At 37.2% G+C, this 15,369-nt stretch overlaps 1 protein-coding gene across 1 annotated transcript in view; it reads left to right on the forward strand.

Annotated features, from left to right (window-relative positions):
• Nucleotides 1-15,369, forward strand: part of cacna1hb (calcium channel, voltage-dependent, T type, alpha 1H subunit b) — a 117,134-nt gene that overhangs the window by 100,965 nt on the left and 800 nt on the right. Inside the window, exons 31-35 of the mRNA XM_072462439.1 lie at nucleotides 6,350-6,428; nucleotides 6,670-6,791; nucleotides 6,989-7,294; nucleotides 10,890-11,034; nucleotides 14,437-14,996. Coding sequence (XP_072318540.1) covers nucleotides 6,350-6,428; nucleotides 6,670-6,791; nucleotides 6,989-7,294; nucleotides 10,890-11,034; nucleotides 14,437-14,996 — 1,212 coding nt within the window. The remainder of the gene's footprint in view (nucleotides 1-6,349; nucleotides 6,429-6,669; nucleotides 6,792-6,988; nucleotides 7,295-10,889; nucleotides 11,035-14,436; nucleotides 14,997-15,369) is intronic.

Here is a 15,369-nt window from a genome sequence, read left to right on the forward strand (position 1 = left end):
CAATGCAAGAAAGGACACTTTACCCAAAAGCACAAATGGGACACAACACATTCTACATGTCAAATATGTCTTTACAGCATTTTTGTATCGTTGCCTTTTTTCCCCCAAAGCCACAACGCCAACACTACGTACGAGTCGTTGCATAAACTTAACCACTGTAAGCGTTCTCTGCACCAAAGCGAGACTTCCCCCCAATGACAACACCGAAACCTCATCCTCGTTTTTTCCCGGCGCTTGCATTTCCAGAGCAGCACGTGTAGCGTAGCTGTCGCTTTGAACCTGGCGTACACGGGGAACGATGAAACGCAGAGGCAAAAGGAGTAAAAATAGCTGTGCGCGAGCGGGGGATGCCTGAGCGGGGCTCCGCCGAGGCCCCCGGGGAGGCTCGGGGAGAGGGCGGGGCGGAGGAGCACAAACAGGGCGTCCCGCACTGTACGATAAAGGAGAAGGAGGATTATTCTGCCACGGGACAATGAGAACGTTTAATGTGGGAGAATGTAGGAGATCGGGCACCGTGGAGATGGAACTGGTTGAATACTTAAAGGTCGATCGCCCGTCGGACTGGAACGTTCCGTACGGCATTGAACTGATCTTTTATGCTTTTATTCTCTTATTGTTATTGCTCAATTGCTCTTACTTCTTCTCATTGTGAGTCACATTTAACCACAGATGATGAATAGTTAATGGACACGGCAGACAATAAAGAGAGGGAATAATACATGTTTTCAGGGAGATACAGTATCTGCTGCTGCGATGACATTGACCTCCAGCTGGAGATGTCACGATATCACGATTTAAGAGTTTGGATTATTGTGAGGGGAAATAACAACACGATTTAACGATTATTCACGATTATTGAGACTGAAATGTTGAATTTTCTTTCATTCTCGTTGTCTGATAATGTGACTTTACAAAACTGAACGTTCTGAAAGACACAATAAAGTTAAATGTGACAAAAACAGACGGATAAAATAAAGTTTTATTACTATTACTATTTATTTAGGTCTTTTTTTTGGGCTTCATATTGAACAAAAACAACTTAATTTTACTTCTAAAATGGTCACGATTCTAATTTTCTGGTTCTTGCAATGACATTGTGGCCTGAACGATCACGATTATCGATGAACCTGATCCTCTCGACACGTGTGATCTAACGACGTGATCGACTGAACCCGTAGCAGAGACGTTTAGATTGAAACTGTCGTGACATCAGAGGCGCGTGATGTCACATTTCAAACTGAACCAGAACAAACACAGCTCTTAAACTGCAGTACGCTGAGAACATCTGGAGCGTTTATTTATCATTTTCATCACATAAATGTAAAGCAAATCTTCCCTCGTCGTAAAAAACAAAAAAACAGACTACTGTATTGTCTGCACTATAAGGCGCACTGTCAATGAATGGTCTATTTTTGATATTTTTTTATTTATAACAATAAGTGAAACAAAACGTGTACCACACAAAATCGCTTTGAGGTCAGAAACTGCAACCTGAAATAACCCATATATCAGTTTTTTTAAGTGCGCCTTATAGTGCAGAAAATACAGTATTTTCCGCACTATTTTCCGCACAGAGACGGCAAGGGCGCTTTTCCCGCGCCCATCTCCACAGCGCCGCGGCCTCGAGCCGAGAGCGCGCAGAGCCGCCCCGCCATCGATTTTGTCATTTGAATTAATGGTCAGCGGCTCCATAATGCGCCGGTGCTGGAGCCGGGCCGACGCTGGGACGTTTGCGGCTGGATTTATAGGGTTGAACTTATGGCACAGGGTGGAATATATGAACGTGTGCACGCGACGTCGAACGTTTGCGATGGTTTGAATCAGATTTGAAGTCAAAGTGACCTTAGTGTGTAAAAAGGGTTGAGTATTGTAAATGATGATAATGGTCTGTCACTGAGAGTCACCTTCATTTAGAATCCATTATCTCTGACCACTTTGTCCACGTGCTACTGTACGAGCTCATGAGTAACACCATAGATCAACTGAAAACTACACACTCAAACTGCTTAATGCGCTTTTTCACGTTAAAGCGAGAGATTAAATGAAAATATATATGTACCGTATTTTCTGGACTATAAGTCGCACCTTTTTTCATAGTTTTGGCCGTGGTACTCCAGAGTAACTTATGTGTGATATTATTTGTTATTTTCACACTGGCGACCACAAGAGGGCGCTCTAGGCTCTAAGCAACGCAGAAGAAGAATCTGCACTTCCTCTACCTCTGGAGTTTGTGGAGCTGTTCAGAAGTGACACAGAGGAAGAAGAATTCAATGGATTTAGTAATTTGATGACGTCCAGGACTAGAACGAGCCTGTTTAAATAATAGGAACTGTGTAGATAAATATGTTTTTCTCCCAAGAAGAGGTAGATGTTTGTGAATATAGGTGTTTTTTTTGTTTTTGGAAATGTTTTATCTTTCCATTTTCATGCAACAACTTACACGTGATTACACTAATACACAGTTATACAGGTGTAATACTCACACACGATTACACAGTTATACAGGTGTAATACTCACTTACACACGATTACACAGTTATACAGGTGTAATACTCACTTACACACGATTACACAGTTATACAGGTGTAATACTCACTTACACACGATTACACTAATAGACAGTTATACAGGTGTAATACTCACTTACACACGATTACACAGTTATACAGGTGCAATACTCACTTACACACGATTACACTAATACACAGTTATACAGGTGTGATACTCACTTACACACGATTACACTAATAGACAGTTATACAGGTGTAATACTCACTTACACACGATTACACAGTTAGACAGGTGTAATACTCACTTACTCACGATTACACAGTTATACAGGTGCAATACTCACTTACACACGATTACACTAATACACAGTTATACAGGTGCAATACTCACTTACACACGATTACACTAATACACAGTTATACAGGTGTGATACTCACTTACACACAATTACACTAATACACAGTTATACAGGTGTGATACTCACTTACACACGATTACACTAATAGACAGTTATACAGGTGTAATACTCACTTACACACGATTACACAGTTATACAGGTGTAATACTCACTTACACACAATTACACTAATACACAGTTATACAGGTGTAATACTCACTTACACACGATTACACTAATAGACAGTTATACAGGTGTAATACTCACTTACACACGATTACAGTTATACAGGTGTAATACTCACTTACTCACGATTACACTAATACACAGTTATACAGGTGTAATACTCACTTACACACAATTACACTAATACACAGTTATACAGGTGCAATACTCACTTACACACGATTACATTAATACACAGTTATACAGGTGCAATACTCACTTACTCACGATTACATTAATACACAGTTATACAGGTGTAATACTCACTTACACACGATTACACAGTTATACAGGTGTAATACTCACTTACTCACGATTACACTAATACACAGTTATACAGGTGTAATACTCACTTACACACAATTACACTAATACACAGTTATACAGGTGCAATACTCACTTACACACGATTACATTAATACACAGTTATACAGGTGCAATACTCACTTACTCACGATTACACTAATACACAGTTATACAGGTGTAATACTCACTTACACACGATTACAGTTATACAGGTGTAATACTCACTTACACACAATTACACTAATACAGTTATACAGGTGTAATACTCACTTACACACGATTACACTAATACACAGTTATACAGGTGTAATACTCACTTACAGACGATTACACTAATACACAGTTATACAGGTGTAATACTCACTTACACACGATTACACTAATACAGTTATACAGGTGTAATACTCACTTACTCACGATTACACAGTTATACAGGTGTAATACTCACTTACACACAATTACACTAATACACAGTTATACAGGTGTAATACTCACTTACACACGATTACACTAATACACAGTTATACAGGTGTAATACTCACTTACTCACGATTACACAGTTATACAGGTGTAATACTCACTTACACACAATTACATTAATACACAGTTATACAGGTGTAATACTCACTTACACACGATTACACTAATAGACAGTTATACAGGTGCAATACTCACTTACACACGATTACACAGTTATACAGGTGTAATACTCACTTACTCACGATTACACTAATACACAGTTATACAGGTGTAATACTCACTTACACACAATTACACTAATACACAGTTATACAGGTGCAATACTCACTTACACACGATTACATTAATACACAGTTATACAGGTGTAATACTCACTTACACACGATTACACAGTTATACAGGTGTAATACTCACTTACTCACGATTACACTAATACACAGTTATACAGGTGTAATACTCACTTACACACAATTACACTAATACACAGTTATACAGGTGCAATACTCACTTACACACGATTACACTAATACACAGTTATACAGGTGTAATACTCACTTACACACGATTACACTAATACACAGTTATACAGGTGTAATACTCACTTACACACGATTACACTAATACACAGTTATACAGGTGTAATACTCACTTACTCACGATTACACAGTTATACAGGTGTAATACTCACTTACACACAATTACACTAATACACAGTTATACAGGTGTAATACTCACTTACACACGATTACACTAATACACAGTTATACAGGTGTAATACTCACTTACTCACGATTACACAGTTATACAGGTGTAATACTCACTTACACACAATTACACTAATACACAGTTATACAGGTGTAATACTCACTTACACACGATTACACTAATACACAGTTATACAGGTGTAATACTCACTTACACACGATTACACTAATACACAGTTATACAGGTGCAATACTCACTTACACACGATTACACTAATACACAGTTATACAGGTGTAATACTCACTTACACACGATTACACTAATACACAGTTATACAGGTGCAATACTCACTTACACACGATTACACTAATACACAGTTATACAGGTGTAATACTCACTTACACACGATTACACTAATAGACAGTTATACAGGTGTAATACTCACTTACACACGATTACACTAATAGACAGTTATACAGGTGTAATACTCACTTACTCACGATTACACAGTTATACAGGTGTAATACTCACTTACACACGATTACACAGTTATACAGGTGTAATACTCACTTACACACGATTACACTAATAGACAGTTATACAGGTGTAATACTCACTTACGCACGATTACAGTTATACAGGTGTAATACTCACTTACACACAATTACACTAATACACAGTTATACAGGTGCAATACTCACTTACACACGATTACACTAATACACAGTTATACAGGTGTAATACTCACTTACACACGATTACACTAATACACAGTTATACAGGTGTAATACTCACTTACACACGATTACACTAATACACAGTTATACAGGTGTAATACTCACTTACACACGATTACATTAATACACAGTTATACAGGTGCAATACTCACACACGATTACATTAATACACAGTTATACAGGTGCAATACTCACTTACACACGATTACACTAATAGACAGTTATACAGGTGTAATACTCACTTACACACGATTACACTAATACACAGTTATACAGGTGTAATACTCACACACGATTACATTAATACACAGTTATACAGGTGCAATACTCACTTACACACGATTACACTAATACACAGTTATACAGGTGTAATACTCACTTACACACGATTACACTAATACAGTTATACAGGTGTAATACTCACTTACACACGATTACATTAATACACAGTTATACAGGTGCAATACTCACTTACACACGATTACATTAATACACAGTTATACAGGTGCAATACTCACTTACTCACGATTACATTAATACACAGTTATACAGGTGCAATACTCACTTACACACGATTACACTAATACACAGTTATACAGGTGCAATACTCACTTACACACGATTACATTAATACACAGTTATACAGGTGCAATACTCACTTACACACGATTACACTAATACACAGTTATACAGGTGTAATACTCACTTACGCACGATTACACTAGTTACAGGTGTAATGGACATAAATATGAGTCAGACGGTGCTTCTGCTGTTAAAAGCTGACATTACAAACCTCTCACTACATTAACCTTGTGTTGGGGACAAAGGTAATAGTATTTACAGCGTGTTTATGCTTGAAGATGATCTGACTCGTTATGGATCATGACGGGGGAAGCATTACTGCAGTATTCTAGTGTCTGAGGGTGTCTTGTCTGTATGTTCTTTCTGTGTTCATCCTGTATATATCTGTGCTGTACTGTCTCTGTAGGTGGGGAATCTAGGTCTGCTCTTCATGTTGCTGTTCTTCATCTATGCAGCTCTGGGAGTTGAGCTCTTTGGAAAACTGGGTTAGTGTGTGTGTGCGTGCACGTGCATGCGTGTGCATGAGGGTGAGCACATGGGCGTGTGTGTGTGTGTGTGTGTGTGTGCATGCAGCTGACACTGTAGTCAGATCTCTGTTGAATTATGTAACAGGCTTACATTTGCTTTGGTGCATATATTAATTATGTCAGTTTAGACTCACATCTAGAGTGCACAATAGTCTTTGTTCTCTAAGTGCGGCCCTGACTTCCTCTGATCCTCTTTCAGAGTGTTCGGACGAGAACCCGTGTGAAGGCCTCAGTCGCCACGCCACCTTCGACAACTTTGGCATGGCCTTCCTCACGCTTTTCCGAGTGTCCACAGGGGACAACTGGAATGGGATTATGAAGGTTACTTACCTCTCTCTCCGCTCTACAGGCTCAGGGCCTCAAAGTGCCATCTAGTGGCCCCTCAGGCACCTTTCACCACTAAAACCTAGAAATATTATTTTAGGGAGTGATTATTGAAGTGCTTTGGTGGTAATGAGTCTGATTGTGTAGTACATTGTAGATACTTGTATAAATATAACATTGTGGTTTTACTGCAGGACACTCTGCGGGAGTGCCGCCCACAGGACCGTCACTGCCTCACGTACCTGCCCCTCATCTCCCCCGTCTACTTCGTCACTTTCGTGCTGACCGCTCAGTTCGTCCTGGTCAATGTGGTGGTGGCTGTCCTCATGAAGCACCTGGAGGACAGCAACAAGGAGGCGCAGCTGGAGGAGATGGAGGAGAGGGAGGAGCGAGAGGAGCGCGTGAGGGAGAAGGAGAGGGAGAAAGAGAGAGAGCAGGCCGCCGCCCGCAGGCACAGCACCGCATCAGGGGGCCCGGAGCAGGGGCCCGGCGGGGACCGGGTGAGTGACACATTATATTATTATAGACACATTATATTATTATAGACACATTATATTATTATATTATTATAGACACATTGTATTATTATATTATTATAGACACATTATAATATTATAGACACATTATATTATTATAGACACATTGTATTATTATAATATTATACACACATTATAATATTATAGACACATTATATTATTATAGACACATTGTATTATTATAATATTATACACACATTAGAATATTATAGACACATTATATTATTATAGACACATTATATTATTATATTATTATAGACACATTGTATTATTATATTATTATAGACACATTATAATATTATAGACACATTATATTATTATAGACACATTATATTATTATATTATTATAGACACATTATAATATTATAGACACATTATATTATTATAGACACATTATATTATTATAGACACATTATATTATTATATTATTATAGACACATTGTATTATTATATTATTATAGACACATTATAATATTATAGACACATTATATTATTATAGACACATTATATTATTATATTATTATAGACACATTATATTATTATATTATTATAGACACATTGTATTATTATATTATTATGGACACATTATAATATTATAGACACATTATATTATTATAGACACATTATATTATTATAGACACATTGTATTATTATATTATTATAGACACATTATATTATTATATTATTATAGACACATTGTATTATTATATTATTATAGACACATTATATTATTATAGACACATTGTATTATTATAGACATATTATATTATTATAGACACATTATAATATTATAGACACATTATATTATTATAGACACATTATATTATTATATTATTATAGACACATTGTATTATTATATTATTATAGACACATTATAATATTATAGACACATTATATTATTATAGACACATTATATTATTATATTATTATAGACACATTATATTATTATATTATTATAGACACATTGTATTATTATATTATTATAGACACATTATAATATTATAGACACATTATATTATTATAGACACATTATATTATTATATTATTATAGACACATTATATTATTATATTATTATAGACACATTGTATTATTATATTATTATAGACACATTATAATATTATAGACACATTATATTATTATAGACACATTGTATTATTATATTATTATAGACACATTATATTATTATAGACACATTATATTATTATAGACACATTGTATTATTATATTATTATAGACACATTATATTATTATAGACACATTGTATTATTATAGACACATTATATTATTATAGACACATTGTATTATTATATTATTATAGACACATTATAATATTATATTATTATAGACACATTATAATATTATAGACACATTATATTATTATATTATTATAGACACATTGTATTATTATATTATTATAGACACATTATATTATTATAGACACATTATACTATTATAGACACATTATATTATTATAGACATATTATATTATTATAGACACATTATAATATTATAGACACATTATATTATTATAGACACATTATATTATTATATTATTATAGACACATTGTATTATTATATTATTATAGACACATTATAATATTATAGACACATTATATTATTATAGACACATTGTATTATTATAATATTATACACACATTATAATATTATAGACACATTATATTATTATAGACACATTATATTATTATATTATTATAGACACATTGTATTATTATATTATTATAGACACATTATAATATTATAGACACATTATATTATTATAGACACATTATATTATTATAGACACATTATATTATTATATTATTATAGACACATTATCATTATATTATTATAGACACATTATAATATAGACACATTTTATTATTATAGACACATTATATTATTATAGACACATTATATTATATTATTATAGACACATTGTATTATTATATTATTATAGACACATTATAATATTATAGACACATTATATTATTATAGACACATTATATTATTATAGACACATTGTATTATTATATTATTATAGACACATTATAATATTATATTATTATAGACACATTGTATTATTATATTATTATAGACACATTATATTATTATAGACACATTGTATTATTATATTATTATAGACACATTATAATATTATAGACACATTATATTATTATAGACACATTGTATTATTATATTATTATAGACACATTATAATATTATATTTTTATAGACACATTATATTATTATAGACACATTATAATATTATAGACAGATTATAATATTATAGACACATTATAATATTATAGACACATTATATTATTATAGACACATTATATTATTATAAACACATTATAATATTATAGACACATTATAATATTATAGACACATTATATTTTTATAGACACATTATATTATTATAGACACATTATAATATTATAGACAGATTATAATATTATAGACACATTATAATATTATAGACACATTATATTATTATAGACACATTATATTATTATAGACACATTATAATATTACAGACACATTATAATATTATAGACACATTATATTATTATAGACATATTATAATATTACAGACACATTAGATTATTATAGACACATTATATTATTATAGACACATTATATTATTATAGACACATTATAATATTACAGACACATTATATTATTATAGACACATTATAATATTATAGACACATTATAATATTACAGACACATTATAATATTATAGACACATTATAATATTATAGACACATTATATTATTATAGACACATTATATTATTATAGACACATTATAATATTATAGACACATTATAATATTATAGACATATTATAATATTATAGACACATTATAATATTATAGACACATTATATTATTATAGACATATTATAATATTACAGACACATTATATTATTATAGACACATTATATTATTATAGACACATTATATTATTATAGACACATTATAATATTACAGACACATTATATTATTATAGACACATTATAATATTACAGACACATTATATTATTATAGACACATTATATTATTATAGACACATTATATTATTATAGACACATTATAATATTACAGACACATTATATTATTATAGACACATTATAATATTATAGACACATTATAATATTACAGACACATTATATTATTATAGACACATTATAATATTATAGACACATTATAATATTACAGACACATTATATTATTATAGACACATTATAATATTATAGACATATTATAATATTACAGACACATTATACTATTATAGACACATTATATCATTATAGACACATTATACTATTATAGACACATTATACTATTATAGACACATTATATTATTATAGACACATTATATCATTATAGACACATTATAATAGAGCGACAGCAGGAACATGTTTGTGTCAGAAATATGACTTCATCATTAGATCGTGACATATTTACTCCACATCCTGTTCCGGACCGAGATGAAGGAACTCTGTGAGGACATTTGGTGGCAGAGCAAAGGTGACTGTAACGATGATGTGTGCAGGTGGAGGAAGAGGAGCGTTCCCATGGCAACCTGCTGAGCATAGGTCGCATGCTGTCTCTCCCCAGCGACAGCCATGTGCAGCCGCTGCGATGTTCCCCGTACCCTCCCATTGGCCACGAGCCCTACTCCGGCTACAGCTACTCAGGTAATCCTGCTGTGGAGCCAGAGCTGAGCATCGGCTCCGCCCACGGACCGAAGAGACTTTAAAAACACAGAGGCTCAATCAGGTTCTATGAAGTTGCACTCGTTTCAGATGAATCCAGAATAAATGACAGATCGCATCGCACAAAGACAGTTTCTCACATCATTTGAAGTCATTTGTGGTGAATAAAAGGCTCTGTCGTTATGAAGTATCAGAGCCTCATTTATCAATAACATAAATGTGAGTATAAAGTGAAAAAATAGCATGTGTTTGGCATGTGATTTACCTGATCTGCTGTAATGAGTCTTCAGCGAGTGCAGACGTGTGCAGCTCCTGAGGCTGTGTGTTAACTACAATTATTATCTGCACAAACTTTATTTTAGCTCTAAAATAAAAATCCATGTTTGCCAGAAAGAACCAAAAATGATGTGGATAAACTGTCAGTAAAACAAATGCAAAAGCTCAGCATTTGGATCTGTCTGACACAGGCTCATTACAGCGCCCCCTACAGGTCAGACCACTCATCGAACTAAAATGTAGTTAAGATTTTATTTATTTATTTCAGCTTGAAACATTTATTGCAACGGATTTCAAATATTCATCATCGATACACGTTTGCCTCATGATTTTATTTATTTGCTGGTCTTTTTTTTATTTTTTTTATTGAAGGAATAAACACAGACCAATCAAAACTTGTGTGTAAATAAAGATAAAGTCCAGTAACATTGTCAAAAAAGAAAAAAAAAAGAGAAAGAAGAAGAGAAAAAAGAAATAAAGAAAAAAGAAAAAGAGAGTAGTTAAGATTTTTTAATTACTGCAGGTCATTGTCATCTCATTATCTGCTAAATTATCGACTAATAAACAAAAAACAATCAATGTTATAAAGGTTAAAAAGGAGTGAGTTTCTAATCTCTATCATAAATCAGAGCTGGTTTTGTGTTTGGATTCATTGTTTCGAGCTCAAGTGTTCCATTTAAACCCATTTAAAAAGCCTTCAATAACACGCCCTCTGACTGGCACCGACAGTCGAGCAGAGGCTGACACACGGGCTCCCTGGCACCAGGTAGAATTCCCCCCAAAAACAGCCTGGCTCCTTGTCTCACCAACTGTTATTTAATAGAAGCAAACAGAGCATTTAGCGAGGACGTCTGTGCGAGCGAGCGCCTTTGTGCACCGCAGGAGACTTTACGGCAGCAGAAGGTGAGCCTGGGAGACGCTCAAAAGAACGCTTTACGTAACTCATGCTCAGGTGCTTTGGATCCTGGCAAAACCACGAGGTTTTCATGGCGCGGCTCGCTGTACTTTGCCATGTAGAGACTGTCAAATACTCTGAAGCTTTAAAGCCAAACATTCTTCAGACAATATTAGCTTTTAAAGACTCTGGACACGTTCGAATCTAAAAGAAAGTCAGCAAAGTTTATTTGTGGAGCACATTTCACACACAAGACTCTTCAAAGTGCTTCACAACAGGAAAGAAATGCATTAAAATCACACAAACATGACAGAAATCACAAAACAGTTCAAGACATAAAATAGAAGAGCACAAAGAAGATCATTTCAGTCGTATGTCCTGACTCTGGCACCAGCAGGAGGCCGGTCCATGTTTAGTCCTGACTCTGGCACCAGCAGGAGGCCGGTCCATGTTTAGTCCTGACTCTGGCACCAGCAGGAGGCCGGTCCATGTTTAGTCCTGACTCTGGCACCAGCAGGAGGCCGGTCCATGTTTAGTCCTGACTCTGGCACCAGCAGGAGGCCGGGCCATGTTTAGTCCTGATTCTGGCACCAGCAGGAGGCCGGGGTCCTGACTCTGGCACCAGCAGGAGGTCGGTCCATGTTTAGTCCTGACTCTGGCACCAGCAGGAGGCCAGTTCATGTTTAGTCCTGACTCTGGCACCAGCAGGAGGCCGGTCCATGTTTAGTCCTGACTCTGGCACCAGCAGGAGGCCGGTCCATGTTTAGTCCTGACTCTGGCACCAGCAGGAGGCAGGTCCATGTTTAGTCCTGACTCTGGCACCAGCAGGAGGCCGCTCCATGTTTAGTCCTGACTCTGGCACCAGCAGGAGGCCAGTCCATGTTTAGTCCTGACTCGGGCACCAGCAGGAGGCCGGTCCATGTTAAATCCTGACTCTGGCACCAGCAGGAGGCCGGTCCATGTTTAGTCCTGACTCTGGCACCAGCAGGAGGCCGAGATGGTTCATATGGCACTAACATGTCTGAGATGTACTTTGGTGCTAGGCCATGGAGAGACTTGTACACAAGCAGAGCTGCTTTAAAGTCTATTCTCTGAGCCACAGGGGGCAGTGCAGAGACCTGAGAACAGGACTAATGTGATGGTACTTCCTGGTTCTAGTCAGGACTAATGTGATGGTACTTCCTGGTTCTAGTCAGGACCCGAGCAGCAGCGTTCTGGATGTACTGCAGCTGTTTTACAGCTCGTTTGGAGAGACCAGTGAGCAGGCCGTTACAGTAGTCTAATCTACTGGAGACAAACGCATGGATAAGTCTCTCCAAGTCTGGTTTAGACTCTGTATTTTTGATTTTGGCAATGTTTTTTAGATGGTAAAAAGCTGCTGATGTTATTGATTTGTGGCCGTTAAAGTTCAAGTTTGAGTCCATTTTTACCCCCAGAGTTCTAACTTGGTTTGTAGGTTTTAGAGCGAGACTCTGGAGGTGACGCTGACACTTTCTCTTTGTTTCTGTGACAAAGACCATGATTTCAGTCTTGTCTGAGTTCAGCTGGAGAAAGTTGTTTTGCCTCCACACACTGACTCTGGCACCAGCATGAGGCCCTCTGGCACCAGCATGAGGCCCTCTGGCATCAGCAGGAGGCCCTCTGGCACCAGCAGGAGGCCCTCTGGCACCAGCAGGAGGCCCTCTGGCACCAGCAGGAGGCCCTCTGGCACCAGCAGGAGGCCCTCTGGCACCAGCAGGAGGCCCTCTGGCACCAGCAGGAGTTCGGTCCACACACTGATCTGTTGGATGCAGTGACAGAGTGAATCCACTGGTCTATATTCACCTGCAACAGTGAAACATAGATCTGACTCGTCTGTATCATTGTGATAGGACACGACCTAACGGCAGCATGTAGAGGTTGAACAGAAGGGGTCCCAGGACTGACCCTTGGGGCACCCCACAGGTCAGGGCCATGTGGTCTGAGACACAACTACCAATTTCAATGGCTCAACGTTTTGTATTTCTATAATAATGTCTTGTACTGTTTCTGATGTACATTAGATCAAAACTATCTAGTTTTAGCGATTTTTTGGTTAAACCTCCAAATGTTTTAACTGTGAATCCCACAGGAGCATTTTCAGTTGTTTACGTAGATTGATTTGCTTGAGTGGAAAAAGTTTGGACATTTAGTTGTATTGTTCATGGATGTTGTTGTGTGGCTCTTGTGTACAGGCTCCATGACGTCCCTGGGCTCCAGCGGGGCGGGGTCACTGCTGCAGGTGCCCGGGGCCCTGCCCACCATCGGTCACGCCACGCTGGGCTTGGGCCGCAGCTGCCGGCCCATGATCTGCGTGAGCCCCTTCCAGAGCATCGACCGCAACTCCTCCCTCGGACTCGGCCCGTCCGACAGCGTGGAGGGCCACCGGCTCAGCCCTGCCCACCGCATCCATCGCCACCGCCTCAACTCCGCCCACAGCATCGACGGCTACCGCTTCAGCCCCACGCGCCGCATCAATCGCCACCGGCTCAGCTCCACTCGCAGCGTGGACGGGTACAGGCTGGCGGCAGAGGGCGGGGCAGAGCGGCCCAAGCTCGTGTCCAGTCACAGCATCGACCGACAGGGCTCGTTCAGACAGAGCCCCGCCCACAGCAGCGGCAGGACGGCCCAGCGCTGGCTCAGTCCTGAAGACAGTCTGGACAGGAACATGTTGAGCCCCTCCTACGTGCCCGAGCGCCCAGGGCTCAAGAGGCCCGCCTCCTTCCACTCAGGCAGCCGCCAGCTCAGGAGACAGGTGGGACCACGTCGGCACGTCAGGGGGACAATACGTCCTCTGCCCGAAAGCCTCATTCCACAGGACAGTGGCAGCGTGAAGCTCAGTTTATGTTTGACACGAGGGAGATTTCAGAGCAGACATCTCAGATATGACGAGAAATACTGCCATGTTTTCTCCATGCGTCTCATTTCCGTGCGGAAAGTATAATATAAGCTTGATTTGGGGAGCGAGAGTCAAACCCACAAGGAGGTGGTGATGTACACAAGTGCAATGCCCAAAAACAATCATCTCCAGCGAGTATAAAACATTATAATATTGCAATGTGTATATGACAAACTCACTCTGCTCTCTCTCTCTCGGGAGTTTAATGGTTTGTACTGGGACTTAAAGT

The sequence above is a fragment of the Eucyclogobius newberryi genome, unplaced genomic scaffold (assembly GCF_026437365.1).
Source record: "Eucyclogobius newberryi isolate DKJ021-1_F unplaced genomic scaffold, fEucNew1.0.hap1 SCAF_4, whole genome shotgun sequence".
NCBI classification, from domain to species: Eukaryota; Metazoa; Chordata; class Actinopteri; order Gobiiformes; family Gobiidae; genus Eucyclogobius; species Eucyclogobius newberryi.